At 45.5% G+C, this 21,794-nt stretch overlaps 2 protein-coding genes across 9 annotated transcripts in view; one reads left to right on the forward strand and one right to left on the reverse strand.

Moving 5' to 3' along the window:
• LOC135921697 (uncharacterized) overlaps positions 1-12,864 on the reverse strand; it is a 381,860-nt gene extending 368,996 nt beyond the window's left edge. For 3 of the 8 annotated variants that reach the window (XM_070527014.1, XM_070527012.1, XM_070527011.1), the window contains exon 1: positions 12,556-12,694. Coding sequence is in view for 4 of the 8 variants with exons in the window: in XM_070527008.1 (XP_070383109.1) it covers positions 12,556-12,811 (256 nt within the window). In the remaining 4 variants the exon portion in view is untranslated. Of the gene's footprint in view, positions 1-12,555 lie in introns of all 8 variants that reach the window. The other 5 variants (XM_070527008.1, XM_070527009.1, XM_070527007.1 and 2 more) reach the window with 5 other exon arrangements.
• A 39-nt stretch (positions 12,865-12,903) lies between these two features.
• B9d2 (B9 domain-containing protein 2) overlaps positions 12,904-21,794 on the forward strand; it is a 969,675-nt gene continuing 960,784 nt past the window's right edge. Inside the window, exon 1 of the mRNA XM_070527020.1 lies at positions 12,904-13,524. The gene's annotated coding sequence lies outside the window, so the exon portion shown is untranslated. The remainder of the gene's footprint in view (positions 13,525-21,794) is intronic.

Consider the following 21,794-nt stretch of genomic DNA (forward strand, 5'->3'; position numbering starts at 1 on the left):
GTTTCTTGTTAAGACACCGGCCGGTTTGAGCTATGCACACGTTCTTATATGACAAAGGTCAAGGACATACGACGCCTTGAATACAATCCGCGGGTCTCTCACGGCGCTTTGGAGCACAATCGGGCTTCTCTCTGCTGCCCGCATTAACCTTTTTGTGAAGCCTTTGCAACCATTGCACAAAGATCAATGCGGACAGCCATGTGCCATGCACACACTTGTAGCTTCCGTGCTTACTTATCTCGGAAGCCCCACCAGGCAATGCCATAGCGGACGAAAACGACGTTGTGCGGGTCGTAAGGATTACTATTCCACGTCATCAATCATTTGACTTTCTGGATTTCATTTGGGAATACTGCAAAAGCGAATAACCCAAAGAAGGGCCACTTTGCATAGAGCTGTTCCTACCTCAAAATGAATAACGAACTCCCCGATGCTTTCATGCTAGCTATATTGAGGAATTGAAATAGAGGAGACTTGGGGAACAGGCAAAGAAGATAGCGTTGTCTGTAGGGAGGGATGATGTCATAGTAATTGAGCAGACAGCCGAATCAATCCTTGCATCTCTTGCTGATGTTTCTTTAATAAAGCGTAAGAAGCTCGAAAGCAAAATTTGCTCGTGTAGGTTTCTTTTTTTGGGAGGGGGGAGGGGGGCCGAAAGCCATTGAATTGAGTGTGGACATTCCTTGAACTGACAAAGAATGTCTATATAGGAGAGGAGGGGGATACCTTGATGCAGCAGGTTGCGAAGGTTGTTTATCAAGAGACAATGGATAAAGAGCGATAAGGTCGCGTGCACCTTACGTGTCGGAATTAAACGTTAAACGTGCAACGATAAGCAGACGGCAGGTTTAGAGAAAGAACCTTGAGGACCTACGCAGAGGCTAATAAAGAAAGGGCTGCGCAGTTAAAAGGAGAATGCCGTTTAATTAAAAGCGAAAAGAAAGACCGACTAATTAAACATCGGGATCGACTGGAGTGTTGCGGGCCAGAAAAGCCGGCACGCCGGGAGAAGAAATTCTTGTCGGCTTTCCAAAACCAGATTACGTTTGTAGAACAAAGATAAGTCGAACGGGGACATTCTCGATAAAACAGTATCCGCATTAAACAGAAGACAAGAATAGGATGCTGTCTTACTTCGAATGGACCTCGATCGCAATCGATCGCTCGTTTAGAATGCAAATTAGGCCTTTGCTCGACTGTTTAGACACAGCGTGCAGGGTGATTATAAAAAGCGAGAAACGTTGCAGAAGAGGGCTTCGTCATAATAATTGTTTCTGTGATCCAAATATGACGAGTAATCAAAATTATGGTCTAATTGGCGTTTTAGCACGTTCATTAACTAACGACGCCGGTGTGGAAAAGGACCACAAATAAAAAGGAACAATCTACACTTGAAAATAGTGGCTAGCCGGGCTCGTTGGTACGGACACATGCTTTAGCAAGTAGCGCAAAAACGGGTCACAGAAAAGGGCACACGACACAAGCGCTCTGCCATGTGCCGTTACCTGCGTCCCGTTTTGGAGCTGTGTGCTAAAGTATTTGTTCTGCACTTGAAATTTTTTCGTCTTTCTTCTTGTCTGTTTTCCATTACTATAGCTTGTAAAAAAAAATTCGCGAAAAAAATTACAGTATGTTCTTCATCAATCAAGCCGAAGGGCGACAATCCTCAATATCACTGTTATTTTTCTTGCTGCTAATGTCGACCTGTCTACGCAGCATCCCTCCAGAAACGGCAGAAGCCTCGATATGACTGTTTAGTCAAGTGTTCCGCAAAAGAAGATACAGCTGGTTAAAGTCACTATTATTTCTAACATTTTCCTTGAGATTGCGAAGAAATAAACGCAATATACTACCACATAATTAGTGATTCAGTGGAGTCAGTGGCGCAATTCAACACGCGGTCTACTCGAGACGCTGTAATCGCGAGATGCGTGATAATTTTGGGCACCTGATGTGCTTTAACGTGCAGGCAAATCTCCTGAGAAACCCCTAAAACTAAAGTGAAAAGAAAGCTTGCCAAAAACGGTTGTGTGGTGCTGCTAATGCATCATTTGAAGATAATTTTCCATTAACACAAAGAGAAACCTCCGCTGCCCTATAACTATCCTCACATGAAATGAATCAACAATGTTCACATGAGATTCATTTGATTTGGAGATCAGTGGCGTAGCTTTTTGGGATTGTTGGTGCATGATTTTAACAGCAATGAATAACGCTCCTACTGTTCGGTTGTGTCTGAATTTTACTGTCCCGTCCTCTGTGCACCATTCACTGCTATTCAGATTTGGAGATATCGGTTATGTTGAAAAATGTCAGTACCCAGCATTTTCGTAGCATTTGATAGTCAGAAGAACGGGCACAAATGACAGGGAAAAGCAATATCACACACACACGCAAACAATGAGGGAAATTTAGCATTGGTTCGGTTGAATCTATGGCAATGAGATGGACGCGATGTGACGGTTAGTCCGATGTAACAAACGTGCTCGTATGTGATTATTTGGAGTAACGCGTGAATATTAGATTACAAACTTGAGGGGCACGTGAACTTTCTTCTATGTGCTCGTCACGGTAGAGGTCATTTCTGTCAACGCTATAGATCGAGGTGCATAGCTGGTATTTATGGTAAAACCCAGCTAAAGAGAACCACGGACGTGGAACTGAGGTAATGTACAACACACGAATATCAAGTGCCAGAGTTGAGCTTTCGCACCCTGTCTAAAGCAAAGAAGGAACGCTCAGGTTGCCCAAAAGCGTTCCCGCACAAGGAACAAGCGTGACGCCACAAATCCACGTGATTTACTCACGATGCCAGTCGTGAAGGCGACGCGGCTTCTCCCATTAAGACTCGCGAGACCGCGACTATATATATATATACTTGAGACTCCGTCGTTGATTACCTCACACCTTCCTTTCGTCAGTGAGCCGCAAATTGCATTTTTTTCCCTCTCTCGCGACCGCACCTTACACTGAAGCCGTACATCAGGGAAGTGCGTGACCTGCAGGGAAACACGCCCACTGTGGGGCCGAGCTCATCGATGACGAGCAGCGAAGGTAAAACTAGCTCGGAAGGCTGCAAACGCACGAGTGCCACGTGAAAGCGCTGGAAAGACTTACAGGTTATCAACGCCCGGCTGGGCCCACCCAAAGCGGTGCCGATGGTGTCCCTAATCAGGACCGTTTGGGTAATGCTTTAGGTGTCTTCACCCAATGGCCGTTGCGGCCCTTGGAAGCCTGATGGAAATCCAAGGCCAAATCTACTCAGACTAAAGACTTGCGGACCAAGATGGGGGTGGGACAGCGGGTGGCGCTAAAATGTAAGTCGGTAATTATTTATGGAGATCTCTCCCTGGGAAAGTGGCGCGTGAGATCTGAGAGAGTGCGCTGCAAAGGAGGAATAAAGCCCAGAACACCTAGGGTATGCCAGCGGGTTGCGAAAGTAGATGAACAAAAGGGGGATGCGAAAAGCGCACCGCTGATGATCATTAATTTTCCCAGCTACACAGCTTCGATAAAGGTAACCCTTTCACCACCCGAACCTGTGCAATGTACCGAAATGATGAATAATGGAACACACCAACAGCGCAATGAGGACGTATAAAAGGTGAATGTACGGAACGGGTTGTGATTTCTAATTTAGTAGATCGTTAGAACGAAAGAGAAGTGCTAATAGACAAAGGGAATAGAGCCGAAAATTTTTTTTCGCAAAGAAGTCTTTTTAAGGCCGAATTCGCAATCAGCTCGAAAAAAGAAAGAAAAAAGACGAGAAAGAAGAAGTTCAACACAGTGAGGGCTCTTCAGTTATTCAGATCCTTATTAGACAAACAGAGCCACTACAAACGGTGCTTTTCAGAATAGGGATTGCTTGGACAGTGACCACTATCATCATAATTATAAACTTCACTAACTCTGGGCCTAATTAACACTTGGGCATTTCATTATTTGCTGTCTAAGTTCTTAATTTTTTTTATTGCCAACTCACATGCGTTCTTTCTTAACACTCGGAATTCATCCTGATAAAATGCAGAATACTCATGCAAGTGAACCACTGGAGAAAAAGCTGAAAAATTTGCTGCCCCCGTCTGGAACGTCCCTGAAGGACAATAAGATTGAAAATGTCTCGCGCTTCTGTTAGCGTTCGCATACCTCGTGGGCTGCTTAGTAAATATGGTTTCAGGCCAGGAGATGAAAAACATAGAAGAAGAAACGGAAAGACAGAGGAAGGTTGAGGGATAGAGAATAATGTTTTATTTATACCTGAATAGAACTGCATATTCTAGTAAGCAGGCAGTGAAAAACACTCCTTCACCTGTTGACCTACCGGCCAGTGGAACTCACTAATTCGTTTAATGAGAAGTTACCACAGCTAGTACCCCTAGCACTTCGCGTCAAGGTTGTGTATATCAAGGAGGGCAGCAGTCATTAAGATACGACGACTATGAGAAAATGACCCTCGTTATCAGGCATACTTTCGGAATTTAAAAAAAAATGAGTCAAAGAGGACGAGTGGAGGTAGGAGACTGCGGTGCTACTTTTCTCCGAAGCGTATGTGTACGTACAGGAGTACTACCCTAGGCATAGAGTGCGTGTTATGAACAACACGGTTAATTCGAACCATGGGTGCCTAGAGTCTACATAAATGTCATATACCCCCTTTGCCTTCGTCTGTGAGCTATATTTCAAGGAAATATAGGTATCAGCGGAAATCACCGTAACAAAAACAGATGGGATGGGATGGTGATAGTTACACAAAATTCATAAGGCTAAAGAGCAGTAACATCCATGCTTGATAAATTAAGTAAGGACGATAAATGAATCTGTTTCGTTCAGTGGAACATGAAGCAAACTTAATTTATTTTGCAGATTTTCGCCGAACGTGCAATAAGCTTAGAATGAAAGTAGGTAGATGATTTAATAAGCGATGTTGTGCTTATGAGGACTGCCTCTCATATGTGTAAGTGTATAAGGACTGACTATCTAACCAAAGAGGAAAAGTTGCATTCAAATATAAACGGCTAGGGGGCATAGAATCACTTTGAAATACAAAAAAATAAACAATTTCATGTACTGAAATTTTCGAGGAGGAATTGCGTACAAGAAGATAACACTAACCATGACACATGGCAAACCCAGGAACAAATGAAACAGTGCTCAACCTTTCCAAAGGCGCATGTCGGAGTCAACTGCGTCTTCTCCTGGCATCTTCGTTCAAGCTTAGTAGAACACTTCACAGTTATCAGAACGATGCTCTTGCATTTGCCGTTCACCAGTTCTTCACTTTGATTGCACGATGTATTGATTTGTCATTGTTACGCTTGCTAAGTACTTATTACTTCTGTATTGTCAAGAATATAACCATTCAACATCATTGTGCGTGAGCTTTAGCCTTTGTTTACATGCTTTGCTTTGATAGTGTTATTTCGCTTATTTAGCATCCTTGTTTAATGGCTCTCATTTGCATTTGCAGTACCACCCTCGACAGCCTGTAAAATGAGCAGGGATTCCCCTCAAGTTGGCCTATGACCAGCTGTTTATCCACGTACCCTACATTTCTGCTATTAGGTAAAAATTCAACTAAACGAACATATCAATCAAAATGCAGTGCACAGATTAGTCACGGCTACGCTTACTCCAGCTGCTTAGAAGGTGGGCTTCCCGGCCAAAGGCATTACGAATTCGGTGCTGTCGGAAGAGACTTCTGACAGCTTCGAACGTGACCGACCCACCTAAGCCACAGCTAGATTTTTAGGTTCAGAACACCAGCCTCCAGTGAGCATAAAGTTTTTACTACAGAACGTACGATGAAGGTCACGGACAAGTCGAGTCGGCCAGATCTTAGACGCGCTTAAAGGTGGAGCTTGTTTCGAACACGACCGGCAGAGGCCAGATACTTCTTCCTGCCCAAGTGACAAAAATAAGTCGCTGCTTTTTCTTGCGTACCCGAGTTGGTTCCACCTCCTAACAAGCCATTCCGAGCAAGATCAAGCAAAACCAAAATGTGAGGAATAATAAACATACCAAAGCGGGATGGGCGGATACTCAATTATAGTTCCGGTGCACGACGTTTTAAGAGCGCGTGTAGCGTCGCTGGATTATGCAAATCTGTGAGTGAGAGAACGACGCTGCTCCAATGACCCATTGAACCGACCAGGCTATACAACCCTTGCAGAGGGGACGACGCCGAAAGGAGCCTCAAAGACGCTGTCCCGCCCAGATCTGTACAGCAGTTGGCGCGTGCATGCTTTGGCGATCGCGCACGCAAATTAAGCGCACAACGGGCACAACGCGAGCAACACATGGAAAGTCACGAGCTTGCAGAATCACGTATAAAACACACAACCTTGAAGTGGCGCTGGCCACGCGTTCCTGACCATTTCCCTTGCGCATTGCCCATTTTATGTTTTGCTCACCTTGCTACGGTCCCCCATCACCTCGTACGGTTACCTGAGTTTTCGTTCGAGGACACCTAGAAGAAGCGCGTTCATATACCGCTGGTTCGTTTTCGATCAAATTTTCCATCAACATCATGTGTACTTTATTTCCTCCCTGATATTCTAAGAAATTACATGATATATGCGGTCGCCTGTTTGGTCAAGCACAGATAAACGACCGCAGTACACGAACCGCACCAACCAACGCAAACTACACGGCTCTTGGCCAATTTCCCTGGACATGCGGTCTAAGAACAACAAAAACAACAGAAAAAAAGGAGCGCGACCAGCTAAACAAGGCATAACGTAAGGACCGACTAGATTTTATCTTTCTTTGAATGATAAAGCATCTTTCTTCAGATGTACGTTTAGTCAGATGTACCATCTCTTTTCCCAAGATAAACTGACTTACGAGTCCAGCGATAGATGGTTGACACTGTCTGTGTACTTCGTCTTCTGAGCGCGCTGCCGTTCACCGATCTATGTGTAAGGCTACAATGCCATCGGTTCGCATTTTGTTGCCTTCTTAGTATCAACCGCTCATGAGTGGCCCATACCGGTTACAACGTATGTGAAGCATCACTCAAGTTAACGATCAGGAGCTCTAATTACGATCCAAGAAAAGAATTTGTAGAGAACCGTTGCCCTATCGCGGCATTCGTTTCGCCATTAAACTCCCACTGCAGGCGCAAGCGTACGCAGTCGGAGTTTAATGGCCGAAAGACAGCTGAAGCCTTGCAGTGCCGAAAGCTAAGTTTCCGAGTGATGTCTTTAATTATGCAAGGAAATAAACATGTTCTTCTTCTAACACTTCACACACACGCAAACGCATACGCACGCACGCTCGCACACAAATGACAGCCGTAAGCGCAGATTCTTTTGAAGCTGTTGGAATAAAAATACGAGTCACTGAACCTCGCATTTGGAAGGAGGCAAAATAAATATTTTAGCCTCACTTCTCCGTCGAGTGTCTCCGTCTGCCCTGCACTATTAGTCTCCACGGTTCTTCGTTTCAGCAACACATTTATTCTCACTCTGCACAGCAGAACTCATTCTTCGCCAGTTGTATATCTTGCTATAAAGAATTGCTCGTCCCACTTCGGGGAGCTCTTCAAGCGACGACCGCGGCTAGTTCGACGCACCATCTCTCCAGCCTCCTCCGCTCCTTAAAGGTTCAATCGATGAACATCTGCACTTACTCACATGCAACGCCCGCTGGCGGTCAAGCCAATTATTCACCGAACGTTTGCAAACATCCAGACGACCTATGGGGACGCTGCGCCCGAACCGTGGTTCATTAAACGTCGCTGTTTTCTCTTAGCTCCCAGGAATTCCGGGTCATTGTCGCCTCTCCGCTCATTAACCCCGGCCCTTGCCTGTTTTGAACTGAAGCAAGGGCGGGGCAAAGCCGCTTTCAGTGCGGTAATTAAGGCGAAGATTTAAACGGAGCTTCTCTCTTTCTTTAATTTATGTGATACATCGCAATATATCTTTTTTTTTAGTCGGTCGCGACTGGATGAACTTAAATGAACATGGTTGAATTTCTGAGAAAACACCAAAGTACAAGTGCAAACGTGGGTGTATTGACACCAGCGATGTCGTACAGACGACGACAGATGTTGTTCCTACCATAATGATGGTGAGGAGGACGACTTTAAACAAACACGATTGGTTTAGCAGGGTCACAACTATTCTTGCAGAATGATGCCCCCGTTAAAGATTAGCGCACTCTGCAGAAGTAAACACCTAGACATCGGCTCAGTGAAACAGTTTTTGCCGGCTCAAATTGACACAAGGCGCTTGCCAAGATCGGTTTCGCGCTGCTCGACATCGAATTCGCAAAGCGAAGCCGGGACAACGTTCCGAGGCCAGACGGAAAGTACGCGCTCACGAACGAGAGCGCGACAACGCCAACACCAAACTTCTTGACGGAAAGGGGTTAAATCCACCCTCGAGGTCTCTACTGAGCCAGTTCCTTTTCCGTTTGCTCAACGTCTCTCAGCCTGGTGTTTCGGTTCGAACGGAATCAATACAACGAGACGGCAAGTACATGTAGGTAAGTCGACTCTGGCAGTGTCGTCAGACTAACTTATGCTACTGATTCGGCACATTCTTGGCCCGTCGAAAAGCATCACGTTCGCATGGCGAGCAGCAAAGTCGCGGCTGGTGTTTCAAGGGCCACTGTCCATAATAAAGCGTTGTGAGTGAGTGAGTGAGTGAGTGAGTGAGTGAGTGAGTGAGTGAGTGAGTGAGTGAGTGAGTGAGTGAGTGAGTGAGTGAGTGAGTGAGTGAGTGAGTGAGTGAGTGAGTGAGTGAGTGAGTGAGTGAGTGAGTGAGTGAGTGAGTGAGTGAGTGAGTGAGTGAGTGAGTGAGTGAGACCCCCTTTTAGGGAATGGCCCATTAGTCTTGTGAAAGCGACTTGAGCAATATCGATTGAACTATCCAGCTTCTTACACAAGACACAGCAACCCGGCATAGAGGAAAAAAAAAACATCGAACCACGAAGGACGGAGTATGCGGAACGAACGCTCGAAGCCGTTGCTACCAAAGAAATGTCGAACTCTCTGCACCTCCACTCACTTGACCCTTGAAGGCGTCACGTTTGCAAATCAAACACGCAGGCAGACCGATTGTTGTTCTGTATATTCGCGGTCTCCCGAATGCGTATTTACTCTTCGGCTGTCTGACATAACCCACATTTTGTAAAGAGGGTTCACGCGAGGGGTCATCGGTAAGACGACATTACGTCATAGCAGGCTCCTTGTTCCATCCTTGGTTGTTTTTGTGAGCTGAGGTTAAGCTACGCTGAACTTTTGATCTCTGTTAAGCAAAGCCTTGGTTACTGTGATTTAGCAATGAAGCGGAGATTGGGCGCTTGATTCACAAATTATGGTAGACCAGCCATAAATGTGCCAAGGTGACATAAGTGTATTTTTGAAAGTTATAACTTTAATTCTTTAAGTAAATGCAATGCTCTATAGGCAGATGCTTTTTGCGTGTTTCTGGCAGTGCTCATAATTACAAGGGAAGCAGATATCGACTGATGCGAAATGATGCCGTGCTTCTATCCTGGCACTTCTCTGGGCACATTGCCAAAAAAATTTCTCGTGTACAAACGTGGGCACCACGACTCGAGTGGTTCTTGTAAAGTGGGCTCTTCGCGCACACGCATTGAAGATGTGCGGCTGAAATGTGCGAGTTTTCTTTTCTTCTTACAGCGAAGCTGTAAACCTCTACCGTCCAAGGAAATTTTCGTGTCGTAAGCGAAAAACTCCCCATACGTGGGCCGATCCCGAAGTTAGTGCAATGCCGGGCCGACCCAAGCTGGAGATGCAGTTCGCCATTAAGGAACCCACATACACAGCTTCGCTGATCATCCTTCTTCACAGAGGGCAAATGCACTGAGTTATTTTAACAGAGGTGTACATGTTTTGCACGAAACACGTGTACTGTGACACAAAGACGTCCAAGGTGTGCAGTTGAAGCAATTATGCCCTCTTTGTAATGACTGCCGCGCTGAAAGACCTGTACCATTCGAGCTTGCATTCTAGTGAACATTAGCTCATCCACAGCCTAATTGTGACTGAATATTCTTACTCCCTCGTCCAAATAGACACGTTCTCTTTTCTGGAAACACGCACAAACCTGGCACAGAACCTTTTGTATCTGCGTTTCTTACCCATCTCACACCTCGATGCCGCCCGTTTACATCAATTCGACCGTTCGCAGAAATCGTGCAATCGTCGTTACCATCGTCGTCATTTTCATGCTGTCGTCTCACACACGCACTCGCGTTACTTCTAGTTAACTATATACTCGCGTCACACACGCAAACACACACAAATACTGGATTTACACAAACACACTGGTCAAGCTCGTAACCCTTTGCGGAACCACAAACAATGCTACATAGCCGGCTACCTGCAAAGTGCTCCTCATAGGGTCGATTCCCACAGTGCGTGGAATCTGCTCAATGTTTCAGTTAGCCAAGGGTCACCTCTACATCTAGCGCATAATTTTTATCGTGTCGTCAGTAGCCGAAATATACAAGTTACCTCTTCATATTGAGACCGTGTCAGGAACCTGCCCAAAGCTGAAGTTGGCATCATACCACAGGTTGCTAGTATTTAGCGTGGAGGAGAAAACTACTGGCTGGCTCTTGCTCTGTGATAAGAATTTGCATAGCGGAAGAAAATTTGAACTGCGTAGCGACTTATTTGCAACATGGCATGCAGTGCAGCGTCCAACAGATGGTAACCCCAAGGGTGGTAAAGCGCGACGTTTGAAGTTAACTAAGATATGTGGAATAACCGGCTAGGAGATTACTTAAAAAGGTGGTACGCAAAAATCCGCAGGCCTTAAAGGGCTGAAAAACACAGTCTTCGAAGTGGTCATTAATTTTTTTTCTAACGGTAAAATATGCAGCTGCTCCTTGGTTATCAATGTAGTATAGAAGTGCTCGATTGTTTCGTATCTTTAGCAGTGAAGAACTTGTCGACATGCAATATTTTGGTAATTTAATACGTAATCGAAGTGAGCAATATACTGCATATCCAAAGCTAACCTTACGTTTCTTCCCTGATGCTGCTGCTGCAATAATTTCACGGCAGTGAATGATCACAGTATCACGAAGGCAGTACCGATTCGGAAGCGGGAACACAGCAGTTGCACAGAAGTAAAAAAAATGTCAAGACAAAGTCAAATGTCAAAGCTTGAGCGTAAAGTGTAGATGCGCTCGTTATGTTAAAGCCTTCTGAGCATTGCTGATCTTTCATGTTTTTCTTTTTTGCTTTCGCACTAGGTGCACGTATGTCGAAAGATGTTGCATGCTGAATAACCAATGCTGATTAACGTCTGCCACTGCATCGCTTGAGGCTGAAAAAACAGGATGTTTGTGGGAGTACTTCGCGGAGCACTTGATTAGGGCCTTCAGAAATCCCGCATGTTGCAAGTGTGTACTTTTTCAGCGTCGCCGTGCTTCTTCGCAGTGCTTTTCACCATTTGCGGGCTACGTATGGCACAAGAGCACTACAGGCGTATTAGGCACACGCGCCGCTTTTAGCTCGCAGTGCAATGCAATGCACGAATGCGCAAGCTTTACAGAAGTGGTGCAATTCTGTGCGGCTTTACATGGTCGCCCGTCTCCGAATACTAGGCTGTCGTATCGTACAGTACGCTCCAACGGCTCAGAGCCGGTGGCGCTGTGCGAAAATACAGCCGCCGTTCATATGTTGATATTTAAATGTGTAATTTAACTTCGATGCCAGCTGTTAGTCGCAAATATTTCAACACAATTTCTACTCGCGTAAAGAAAATCTGATAAGAATTCAGATAAGTTTCACTAGGTAAGTAGAATTTAGTCGAACTAAGTTCATGTGGATCTTGTGGGGGCGGTTCCAGCGTGCTTGTATGACGGGTGTTGCGGTAATCGACTTTGCCTTTGCTATCACCACCGATGCACATACAGAAGAGCGTCGTGAGGCTAACGTGAGGGGAAAAAAAGCACTGCGGTTTTAGGTGGCAGAATTGTGATAGGATTATGAAGCACGCCATAGCGGGGGACTGAGGTTTCATTTGGACAACTTGGGGTTTTTTAGACTCCCGTAACCATCAAAAGTTGCTGAACATGATAAAAAAAATATCGTTCGCAAGAGCTTTGCCCCCTCGAGAATTCATCACCAATTCACACACTTGCACGAAAGCCAAGGAACACCACTTCTACGGTGCAAAGTGCCCATCCGCTAGCTGCCAGTCGCTTCACATGATACTCTGAGTATAATGTGAGGATTGTTTGCTGTCAATTCTGTTCCTTTATCATCCACTGTTCGTGACTCATATAGATCGCGATGAAGTTGTGAGCGAGGAGTGCTTTTCGGATCCCAAAGGAAGCGCGAAAAAGAATACATTTGAATTAGAATCGTTAAACTGTTCCGGCCCCTGTAGACGTGTACAGGCCAACACCAAGGCCAAATGGCTGCTGCGCATGTTCCACGGCGAAGCCCTTGAGTGGTGTGCACGAAGAAAGGAAATAAGTCACGAGGGAGCATTATGAGGACCTAGTCCATAGTCCTCATAATTGATATCCTAATCAAATCAAACACTCGTGATTCAGAATATCGCTTACCTGTTGTTTTGGGCCAATCGAAGGATGCCGCACGGGGGTCTTGTGATGCACCGACGTAGCAGTCTCGGCATTTGATCCGAGCTCGCCCTTTCTTGACACCTAAAAGATTGGTGTGGTTCCAATGTTTTCCAAGGTCGGGGCCTTCCAGTGAAGGCGGATAGTGCCGCCAAATCCGCGAAAAATGGGCACAGCACTCAAGAACACCATCTGCACGCAACAGCGGCTGAGACAGCAGAGCTGAGCTACCGTCAGCCATCGCCCCTTCACACGAAACCGACGACCAAACTCAGCGGAGCGAAAGGGAAGGCGCTTTCGCTTCTTTCTCGCAACAAAAAATAGATTTATTTTATAATTGTATCAGTTGTAAAAATACCGCAACAGCAATCACAATTGGCACACTGAAGTTGATACAGTTTTATTATTTATATTTTGCTTAAACAGCCGCAGGCTGCAAGGCCTGCGCGGAATACGAAAATAGGGCTTGCTTTACGCCGTTTGACGACGGGGTGGTATATCAAAATGGCACGAAGTGTCTTCTGGTGGATGCAATGTGCTTATTCACGCACAACAATTTTTCCGGGTCCTTTCGCGATATTTCGCGAACTTAGCGTAAGACATGTCGGCGTTCAAGGGCAACAACGTCCCCGTAGCTGCGATAAGAAAGCACGCTTGGTACTGTAACAAGAATATTTTGGCTCGCAACAACGCCCATGGGTCTGGCGCAAGTCACGCTGAATCTCGCCAGACTCAAAGCACTTCCGAAATCTACCAAGAATATGGCGGTTTGTGGGTGTGACAAGTGACTACGTTGTGTCCCAGTGTCTTCATGCCTCTTCACCTACATGTGTGCTCTACATGGGACGACAGTGCGGGAATCGTCGCCAATGCTTTGACTTTGGGTCAGCGAAGGAATTCGTGCCTCCCGTCACTAAACCACCCAGGTTGTATCCTACTGGAGAACACGGAGATGTGAGTACTGTCGAAGTAAAATCCTTCACTGTAGTGATCTGTCCGAGCTCTAGCGCTCCTGTCTGTCCTCGATGTGGCTGAGAAAAGGATGTTTCGCAATGAAGCTTTCACTAATCGTAGCCAGTGTTGATTGGTTTAAACAGATTAAAGGTGTAATAAAGGGAAAATGATACGTCCACCCAATAGTAGCAATTGCTACGAAGGTAGACGTCTCAAGTCGTCCCGGACCAGGACGAGTTTTCGTTCAACTGCGAGGCTTTTCTTTCGAGGAGCCTGTTTGGGTTTCCTTCGTAGCAAATGCTACGGTTATGTGAACGTCTAATTTTCTTTTTATTAATTACTTATCTGCACCTTGCGGGTTTCCGCAGAACTATTACGTCAAACGCAGGAAGGCCTGCTTGCTCAACGAACCGCGCTGGAGTAGTAACTCCTACTGGAGGAGAAAGGCCAGTAACTACTACCGCGAGTTGCTACCATGGGACAGTTATTTCGAACTTGCCTGCCTTGTCGCCATTTTTGTGACTTTCGTGCTGAATGTAACCATTTGCTCTCGCGTTTGCATTTAGAGCAGGTGCACTTAATCTCGATCCCCGTCGCTATCTGTCACTATCTGTTAGTACGGCCTGAGCAGACGCGGCCGGATTGTGATGTCGCAGCTGGCGGCAATGCCACGACGATTGAACTCTGGCGGCAAGCTTGCGATAAGAACCGGCTGAACATTATTACGCCCGTTGCTTACCCCAGATCCCACAGGGATCCTACGAAATGTGGCCGCCGCCTACAAGCTCTATACTGATTCTTGTGGGCGACATTTTAGATTCCGCCCGATGTAAACACTGTCACATTATTTCTCTCCAAGGGACAGTCACTAACTCAGGCTTGCCGGTCTCCTTTTCATTTCTTTTGCTTTTTTTTGTCGTAAGCTTGAAGCTAAGTGAATAGTTGTACGAATGATGCCGTATTTCTCGTACCGGTCATTGAAGGCCGCTAACACGTGACATGTCCACAAAGCAGAGTTACTGCAAGGTAAGTATACCAGGCAGGCGAAGCTTCCATAGAAGCCCATGCGTTCAAAACATGGCGGTTGCTCAGAGACTAGTGGAACTTATCACCATCTGTGTGAGAGTGAGCAGTCCCGGTGGAAGAAAAAATACTGTGGCGCCATATCCGTAAATAACAGGCGACGTCATTTTGTTCTCAAAAGCGTGAAGTTTGTTTGGGTGGCCTGCCATTGGAGCTGTATATTCAAATGCAGCCCCATTCGACTTGATGGGCTAATCGAGCTTTCAACGCGGGAAGCGCTGTAGCAGAAAGTCTGTCATACGGATTTCGAAATCACACCCCTGAACAAAACATACTTTATTTGGAAGCTGAAGAAACCTTGGGGTGTGCAGTGTGGGCCCCCATGTCAAACACCAAGCCCGAAGCCCAGCTCATCCGCACGAAATCAATTGCCTGTTGGCCGTAACTCACTACTTTTGACTCAACAGGTGAAGAAAGGATAAAACTACCCGTGCCACTAAATTTAGACAAACGTCGACAAGCAAAACAACTCAACGTATGAGGGGACCTAATTGTAACAGGTGAAGTATACGAGCGCGGTTTTCTGCACACATCGAAAACTGTACTGCATTACCAGTGATAGCGGCGTGAACGCCCCGGGGCGTCTTATAGTGGGCGCTGAAAAATAGGTATTTATTTTTATTATATTGTAAAATGTTGTATTTTCTTTTCTGGTTGTGCATATGTAAAAATTTACTTTGAATTTCATTTTCGTTGAATGAACCAAATTATGTCTCGTTTTCATTATTACAAACTTTTTTTTCTTTCTAATGTTTGATCCGTGTTCACGCAGTCCGACTTGAATCGGTGCTCGCATAAGCACCCTTGCTGATGTCGGTAACAATTAGTTCTGAACCGCTTTTCATGCGACCAATTTGGACCGACCTTGGTTACTATTTAGGGAAACCCAGCTCGAACTGTAAAGCCTATGGTAAAAGAGGTGTGTTAAATTTTGAGCTACTGGTTTCGTCTGTGCCGTGGTATACATTTTTCAATTGAATAGCAGCATTCTTCGTATATTGTTTTCTTTATGCCTTATTAAAGGCGCTGCTAATATTAAGAAATTTTTGTTAGCATGAGATTGTGGGCTGCAATTAATGTTAATTCCGTGCCTTGTCGAATGTTCTCATGAACTCCCGAGCAATCAGCCGTGTCCACGCTTCATCCAACTGTACGAATTCATGAGTTCCTTATTGAGAAAGCCTTTTATAAAAGTCCGCACCAACAACACATTTGCTCTTAAATGTATTGTTTGTACTTGACTATTATAGCGTCATAAATCACTGAAAGTCTTTCTTGACATGTTTCACCTAATATCATTAAATTATTATTAGAAATGTCAGTGATATTGCACAAATAAAAAGACTCAGGAATTTTTAACAAATTCGTGGAAATTGTGTATAACTAATAAAGTACCTGCGGCACAAGCAAAATAGTAAAGCATAACAGATGCCTTCCTTTCGTGCTTACATCTTTCAATGAGATGCCATCAATTTTGCATGGTGACATTGTAATACTTGATATAGGTGGAGGCCGGAAAACGAGGTAAATGCTTGGGCTCCTCGGTGGGTCATCCTTCATGTACTTACACACCAGCAAACAATACACAAAGACTAAAGCAATAAGGGAAGCGCACCTTCCACATTGTTCCTCCATCTTTCCGTGTTGTGCTATATGTTTTAAATACATTCGGGATGCTTTATAACAAGGCAGAATTCTTTCGTTGAGCGTCCTTGGCCAAATACACTCGAACGCGTAATAAAGCGCTTGGGCTTTCCGAAACCACGGGTTATCAGGTCACTTTATTGTACAGATTGCACACCGCACAATTCACAATAGAATTGGTACAGAAATATTCCTTCGTTTTAGAGGTCATTTTGTTGCAGAGGCGTCCGACTAGACACGATGTCTGTGCTGTTCTTTCTGTTCAGAAGGAATAACAATGTTAGTCACATAATTATGTTTACCCGATTCGAATGCGAAAGCACGATGGCTTCTCTAAGTTTGCACGTTAAATATAAACTCTGCCGTAATCCTCCTTAATCCATCTTGCTCTAATATGCACCGATTTTAATCCAATTGACTCCACGCCAATCCACTTTAGTCCACCTTAAACCACGCTGGGGATGATTTCACCTTCCACTCCTTCTGGACAACGCCGGTTTTTCTGCCTCATGGGACCTATGCTTTCGCACTAATATACGAATAAATTTGACGGATGCTTTTATTGCAATGACAATTACAGGAAAGCACAAGCCGCCCTTGTGCAGCCATGCTATCGCCATGCGCGCGTGGGCAGTGCGTGGCAGGTTGGGTCTTCCGAGGTGTGCGCCGCGTTTGGCTGCAAAAGCGACGAGACGCCAAGTGGACGCAAAGTCACGCTTACCTCGATCAGGAGCTACATATAGTTAGCGTGCTGGCCTGCGTTCCTGGCACGGGTGTCGTTCGCACAGATATAAGCATGCGTTATGAGCAGTTGTGCTCAGTGCGGCCCAGAAGGCAGAGAAGACAATTTTGTGCTTTCTGAGAACGTCTGGCTTGTACGAGCGGCTTTTACTCTAGTACTGTCCGTTCATGTCTCTCTACCCCCCTCTCTGCCTCGCCCTTCTCTCTCTTCCCCTTCTCTTTTTCCACAGGGTAGGGTAGCCAAGCGAACTCTTGACTGGTTAACATCCCTTCCTTCCTCATATCCCCCTTTCTCTCTCTCTCTGAGCAGTTGTGCACATCCCAGACCATGCAGCACACACTGGTGTGAGCGGAACTTACAGTAAGCATCCTGCTAAATCCGTATAGTTTCATACAACTACTAGAGTAAACTCTTGTGCTAGTGTCTACGGAAGCTGCAAGCAGGACAGTTGATCCGACATGGGAATGATAAGAAGTACATGGATTTGCCTAAACTTCCTCCTACCGGCCTTAAATTGGTTCGTCACTTTGCAAAGCGATCCTTTTGAAAAAAGTACTGCGTTTTAAATAGTTAAGTACACATTGTTAGATTTGTCCGATGGCACGATTCAGATACAGAACCTCCAATACAAAAGTACGACATTGAAATCATTACGTCATGCAGAACCAGTGCAATTAGCAGCGATTATGCGTGCTTCCAGGGTATTACCACCTTCCGAATCAAGAAAAGCATAAATTGTCTTGATATTTAGGCTAACTTAGGCCCAGATAAAGCATAATAAACCAAGCCACAAGAATGTCTGAAGCTGCAAGCACGAAGATTAGACAAACCCCTGTAACACCCATCATTTCATTGGTGGCAGAACGACCTAATCGCCAGAGTTCCCTATAGTAAATCTAGGAATGTATATGGCTAAATCTACATAATTATTTTTTTAAGCGCTGACAAATGCAAAACTATTTTTTTCTTCGTTCTCATTTCATGCAGCATTGAGGTGCAATGGTTGCAGCATCAATGACAGTGCTCTTCATCATGTCAACGTAGGCGAGAAGAGCTGCTATCGAAGCAGCCTATACATCAGCGTTCTCAGGCCTTCAGCTGGACGCTAAACCATGCTATCACTTTCAGTGGTTCACCACGAAAAAAAAAGAAAACATTTTTTTTACGAATAATAACGACAGCGTATTGAGAACAAAGTTGAAGAAATGCATAGACGCAACGCAAGTTCTTCAATAGGTTGTCCATGGACCAGTTATGGTTGCCCCTGAGTAACGAAAAAGAACAAGAACCAAAACTATTTAGACATGTAGATCCATGTGCCAAAGCAATGATGTATGAGGCATGCCACAACAGAATTTTCAGGATTAAATTTTGCCAGCTAAACTTAAGTACGCGAGTCCTTTTGCATAGCCCTCCCATCTAAATTCAGCCACTGTGGTCGGGATTTACTACGAAACCCCGAGCTCAGCAGTGCAACACCAAGTCACTAAGCTACCACGGTTAGTGTGTCTCAGTGACAAAGAAGGAGTTCCGAAGGCTTTACTTTTAATTACTGCAGTAGCCGAAAGCAACTGCTGGATTTGCAAACGCGTCATAGGTGCCACGTTGTGGGCACGTCTTATGCATATTGACTTTAACTGAGAGACAAAAAGAGTTAGAGAGAGTTTAATGGTTGGCAATGGAGAGGTTACAGTCCAGCGAAAAGCTTACGTGTTGTGTTCCTATCGTATGCTATTCTCCACACATTCAGTCCCGACGTTCGTGACTTAGACATTGCTGTGTAGTCATCTGCAGCAATGAACTAAAGACAGGTAAACTGTACAATTACTGTACGATGTACAATTTGTCTCTAGACTGCTCATAAACAATAGTTTACGAATAGTATATGGGCATGAGTCTTTGAACTAAGTCTATACAAATTGTCTGAAGACCATACAAGAAATATCGCAGTGATCCCCCGATTACTTATCTCAATACGCGTGCAATACGTTCATCCACAAGTGATGAAACACTTTATAAGCACCCGGAGAGTCTATATATTAGCGAGCTCAGATGCGAGAGGCTTCCGCCTATCCCATGCGCTTCCCAGCCGCGCCTTCGTAATAAACGTGCGTGACTTTTACGGCCCGAAATCCCCTGCCTTTTTATGACTTTCGCGCATGCTTTATGTTTTCTGCCGCGGAAGTCAACGGCCCTGGTGGCCTTCGTGACTAACACGCAACCGTCTGCTGTCAGCGCGTCTGCAACCCGAGTCCCTACAGCGGCCCTCCTCAGGCGGTCACCGACCGTCACAGGCAATGAACGTGTGGAGGTCAAAGCCAACGTCTCCGTTGACCAGTTTTCGTGCTGATAGTTTTAGTTACGCGCACTGACAGTGGTGTCGTAACACACGGTCTAGCGAGCGGAGGAGGAAGCTTTCGGATGTACAGGCCGCAATTTGGCTTCAGCAAGTTCCCCGCCCATCTCGAGGCACATGTGTGCAGCTGCTGACCTCACTGGCAACAAAGCTCTACCAGCAACGCGCATGGCCACACTGGCCGTACCGGGTTAATGTGTTTCTACGAGTTCCATTTTATTTGAATGTCATATTCTTTAACTGTGCAACCCGCTCCTCCCTGTAATGCCCTCGAAGCCGAGACGGCAACTGGAATAAAGGCAATGTTGGTACAGGCGCACGCCCGTGGTCGTTCAGGTGTGGTGCTATTTTTGTTGAACGTGTTGTAGACGTACTAGCTAGTTAGCTCACATATGTGTATATGCATCTTAGTTACAGTCACCAGCGTCCGCGGGCAGGACTATTGCAAGGCCGCTGAAGACAGTTAGCATGGTACAATAAGTAACTCTAGTTTGGCACTTGCGTTGAGCAGGAAGTACAAAAATCATCGCGTGTGGAGCTTTGCTTTCGGTTCAAATAATCCCGAGTGTTTGAACTCATTTGGTGGATATAAAGAACGCTGCCGCCTCTATGGGCCCCACGCTGCTTTGAGACATTAAACCCCGTCAGCCAACCATTCATAAAATTTTCTTCTGTCTTTGCGGTCTATGCGCATCAATTCGTCTTGCTTACTATCTCGCAAAAAAAAAATAGAGAGTTAAAGAAATGTAGGTGGAGCCACTTTCGGCCGCGGTAGGCACTAACCTCGATTTCTCCCGCCACAATGGCTCCTACATACACCGCTGGTTGACTGCTCACAACGAAAGAACCCTTTCGCTTATCGCGTCCAGATCACGAAACGGTACGGTTCGTTCACCGGCCTACCCGATAGGTGGTGCCGTCAGCTGTAGGAGTATGGCTCTGTATTCGCCGCACCGTTAAACGGTGGCCTCCTGCAGAGCGAGCTTTCTGTTGCAGACTCTCCCGACCACTGCCCTCATTACTCCTCGGCTCATTAGTCACCTGAGTAGCGTTGCTTAAGACCCATGCACTACGGTCTTTGATCGCGTTCGATTTCGGCTGTTGGCCTGGGTTTAACGTTCGCCCATGGAGGAATTCCAGATGCTTGGGCCATGTGGCTTGGGATTCAAAAGGCTACAAAACGCACTTCTCGGAGTGTTAAATATATTGCCAATTAAAGAAATAAACATTGAAGCTCTGTGAAAATGTTCCTAATGCTGCGGACCTCATTCAGAAGGACATTCAACCCCCCACCTCCCCCACCCCCCCGATATTAAGTTGCGCTGTTTACTCTGAACTATTGATCTGTTTAACTAGGATTACTTCTAGGAGTGATGAATATATTGCCAAGTAAAGAAACAAACATTCAAACTCTGTGAAAAAGTTCCTAATGCTGCGAACCTCCTTCAGAAGGCCATTCAACCCCCCTCCCCCGCGATTTTAAGTTGCGCTGTTTGCTCTGAACTATTGATTAGTGTAACTAGGATTCCTATGTCACGACCAGACACCACTTGAGACAGTGACCGGAACGAAAAGAGCCACAGGACACATGGCGACAGGACACCTGCACAGGAGATGTACATATCCTGCAACACGTGTCCTGTGACTCTTATCTTTTGTGTCCTTGTGGTAGTAGAGGTGTTGACCGCAACAAATTTTGATTCATGATCCTCTCGTTGACCCTAGGGCAACAACGATTTGTTAATCAAAACGTATTGTTTCCCCTTTTGTAATCCGGCTTTTATTGTTTCCAAACCGTCAGCGACAATTGATAGATTCTTTGACACCGGTTACGTGAGATAACACAGGGTGTCATAGCTTATTGTGTCTGCAAGAAATACATGGCAGAAAACGAATGGAGTAATATTGAGAGAGAAGAAGGTAAGTGGCATCAGGAAAGTTGCTGTTGCTCTTGATGGGAACAAACTGTTGTTTTGGAAAGAACACATTTTTATTTAGCCTACGTTTCTCTGCAGATAGATCCTTGCTTTTGTGTTCCTGACACACCCGTTATGTTTTTTTCTCGCTCTGCTTCCTACGCGACAAGGTTTCAGGCTCGCTTTTCGTCGCCGATGCGCCCGGCCGGTTCCGGCGCTCCCGTGTGGCTTTCTATATATTTACCGGAAGTGTTTCTCTGTCGCGTTGCTCAGTATAGTTAAATATTTAATTAATGTTCAGCGGTGTGTCAGCGCTTGTGTGGGTATCGCGCTTTCTTCATCGTCGTCTGTTAATCACTGTTTTTTTTTTAGTATGAGACAGTCAGGTACCCTAAGGTACCTGACTGGTATTTAGGTACCCTAACGCCGACCCTGCACGCGGTCAGTTGAAGAAAGCACTCGAAGAGGCCGTTGCGTTAGTAATGAAACGTCGAAGTGTGCAGAAATTCCCATCAGTAAGGTGCTCCAA

Source organism: Dermacentor albipictus, chromosome 10, assembly GCF_038994185.2.
Source record: "Dermacentor albipictus isolate Rhodes 1998 colony chromosome 10, USDA_Dalb.pri_finalv2, whole genome shotgun sequence".
Classification (NCBI taxonomy): Eukaryota; Metazoa; Arthropoda; class Arachnida; order Ixodida; family Ixodidae; genus Dermacentor; species Dermacentor albipictus.